The 3,255-nt window shown below is 32.8% G+C and overlaps 1 protein-coding gene across 1 annotated transcript; it reads left to right on the top strand.

Moving 5' to 3' along the window:
- Window positions 1-2,398: 2,398 nt before the first annotated feature.
- Window positions 2,399-2,838, top strand: LOC117180670 (RNA-binding protein 25-like). The gene is made up of 2 exons (XM_033373160.1): window positions 2,399-2,477; window positions 2,606-2,838. The coding sequence occupies exons 1-2, from the start codon at window positions 2,399-2,401 to the stop codon at window positions 2,836-2,838; spliced, it is 312 nt and encodes a 103-aa protein (XP_033229051.1).
- The last annotated feature ends 417 nt before the right edge of the window (window positions 2,839-3,255 follow it).

Raw genomic sequence — 3,255 nt, forward strand, 5'->3', positions numbered from 1 at the left:
CAAGACGAATTTTTAACAAAATTAATTCTTTAGAAAAAGACGAATTTTTAACAAACGAGTTCAACCCAAAAGATGTTTTTTAAATTAAGGAGATAAATCTTACAAAAATATTAACTCTAAACAAACTAGTGTAACTTGTAACCAACTGATAATATTTTTATCTGAAAAATATAAATTTCTAACGAAATATAGTTAAATTTTCAACTAAAAATATGAATTTTGCTGCAAGAAGATTAATGTTCTATTAAAAAATAAGAATTTTTGACAAAATAAATGAATTTTTTCGAATTGTTGAATTAGAAAGCCAAAAGGGCAAATTATCTACGCACTGGTTGAATTTTTAACCTGAACAAAATTTTTAATAAAAACGGATGAATTTTTATACTAGACACATAATTTTCAACCAAAACAAGTCGATATTTTAACCAAATTTTTTCTAAAGAGAAAAAAAAACAAAAATTTTCAATAAAAGAGTTATATTTGCAAAACAAAAATGAATTTTCATCTGAGATGGTTTTTTAACAAAATAATTGTACTTTCAAGAAAACAAAATTTCAACAAAAGAGTTCAACCCTAAAGCAGATGTTTCAATCCAGAAGATTAAATTTTTTAAACGGAATGGTTGCATTTTCAATCAAAGACCTGAATCTTAAAAAATATGAATTTTTAAAAAAATATTTTTACTTTTAACCAAGTAGTTGAATTTGCGACTAAAAAATATGGATTTTTAACCAAATAATTAACTTTTGAACCAAAAAGATGAGTTTTTCAGCAATAAGTGTTAAAAACACGAGTTTTCCAAAAATTACATAAATTCTTTACAAAAATGTTAAATTTTGAGGCCAAAAAGATGAATTATTCACAATTCGGTAGATTTTTTTACCCAAAAATACCATTTTTTAACAAAAAAGTTCATTTTTTTCCGAAAAAGTGAAATTTTCATTATAATAATATTATTTTTGTTGCATTTGCAACAAAAGAAATGAATTTTTATCGAAGATTATGAATTTAAAAAATGGATTTTCAAAAAAGTGTTAAGCCCAAAAGACGAATTTGTAATGCAGAGGATTAATTTTCTAAAAATGAGATAGTTTAATTTGTAACTAAAAAAGATTAATTTCGAACGAAATATTCAAATATTCAACTAAAATTATAAATTTAACGGCAAGAAGACTATTGTTCTATTAAAGAACACGAGTTTTCAGCAAAATACATAAAATGTTAACAACATTTTTAAATTTTACAACAAAAAGGATGAGATATCTACGAAACGGGAGATTTTTCAACCCGAAAATATCATTTTTTTAAAAAAAAGGTCATTTTCTACAAAAAGTTACATTGTTATTATACTAATATGATTTTTAGGAAGAAAGTTAATTTTTAACTGAATAGTTTAATTTTCTATGAAGTTGTAAAATTATCAACCAACCCAATTAGAATAAATAGTAGCACTTTCTACAACAAAGGATGCATTTTTCCACAAGAAGAATAATTTTGAAACAAATTAATTCTTAAAAAAAAAGAATTTCCGACAAAAGAAGTGAATTTTCATCTGCAACCATGAACCCAGAAGATTAATTCTCTAAAAATGGAATAGTTGCATTTTCAACCAAGGGGCTGAATTTTTTATCCACAAAGATGACTTTTTAACAAAATAGTTGCCCTTTAAACAAATAATACATTTTTCAATCAAATACTAGAAGTTTTAATCAACTTTAAACCAAAAATATAATCGTAGACTTTTCAACCAAAAGAAGTTGAGTTTTTTTGTTTAAGTTCTATCAATTAAGTTCATATTTCAGCACAAAGGAACGAGAAAAAAGAAGAATTCTTAAAAATCCATTATCAGGAAACGTACTAAATGTTATGAAGTTCGTAAAGTTACTTCTACTAAGCCTCCATGCTCGCCCTGTTACAAACTCTAGTTTTTGGCATGACCCCTCCCCCCAAATTGTTAAATTAATTGATAGATAACCACTAAAAGTGATAATGCCCTATCAAGTGGGTCATTCTGACCCTATTGCAACGCTTCTTTTTGAATTAAATATAAAAAAGGTACATTAGATATAGAAAAGGTACATTAAGTAGGTTACTGAACAATAAAAAATCTTCCCATAGTGATGCCCAACTACCATTACCACATTTTAGTTATAATTTACACGATCTTGAATTGAAAGCCCATGATGGCCATCCGTCTCCTCTGAAACGTTTTTTTAAAGATATAGATAAGCTATCTTCAAGACTACAAAATTTATAAAAAGCATAGAACATAAATCTGAAAAATGACAAAAATGCAGCTAACTCATAAAACCATTCTGACCACCCAAACCGAATAAGGAATAATAATTTGTCGCTGAAGTCTTTGAAATGCCGATCGCTACCGGAGATAGGGACCTGCATGGGGGTTGGTCGCAACTCACAACTCGGTGGCACGGAGGGAGGAACGAGGAAAAGAGGATCAGAAAGATGGAGAAAGAGTAAGTCTCTTGTAAATGTAGAGGGTCTGTGCAGGTCGCGGTGGCGCGAACGCGCGCAAGAAGTGTAGTAATGCTGCCGCCGGGCAGGCAGCAGACTATTACCAGTACATGAATATGAATGAGAGAAGGGAGAGAGAACGAGAAAGAGAGAGAGAGAGAAGGAGAAAGAAAGAGATGGAGAGACGGAGAGAGCGAGAGTGAGAGAGAGAGAGAGAAATATTGTGGGGTGAAAAGGGGGAGGCACGGCGTCGAACCGAAGAAACCCGGGCGCAAGGTGAGCAGCGAACGGCGCGGCTTACTCTTGGAAGCGACTCTCCGGGAGGAGAAGAAGATGGAGGAGAGAGGAGCGGCATTCAATTAGTCTCCTAGTAATTAGCCGGGAAATCTTCGGCTTTGTCGGCAAGATACTCTTCTGACCGATACCCGAGACCCGCCCGACTGGCAAGAAACTGCCGTATAGTGCATATAAGCTCGTGAAAGTATCTGCAGCTATAGTTGGGTAGTTGGGTACCTCCATGAGAAGCTCAGTACCTTCGTGTCGAAAGTAAGATACTTTCGTGCTGAGCACGTTAGGGACCTTTCGAAATGTTTCGTTTTTACCAGGTTCTTAAATACTTAAATGATAAACGATGACTCTGTGAAGCTTTTCGCCTGGGGTGATTGCTAGGGAGATTGATCTGCGAGGCGGGTCGGAGCAGTGCTTGAATAGCCATTATGCGACTGGGTAAAAAGAACCTTTCGGGAACGCCCCTACTACGGAACACTATTAGCGTTTATG

Source organism: Belonocnema kinseyi, chromosome 9 (assembly GCF_010883055.1).
Source record: "Belonocnema kinseyi isolate 2016_QV_RU_SX_M_011 chromosome 9, B_treatae_v1, whole genome shotgun sequence".
Lineage (NCBI taxonomy): Eukaryota > Metazoa > Arthropoda > Insecta > Hymenoptera > Cynipidae > Belonocnema > Belonocnema kinseyi.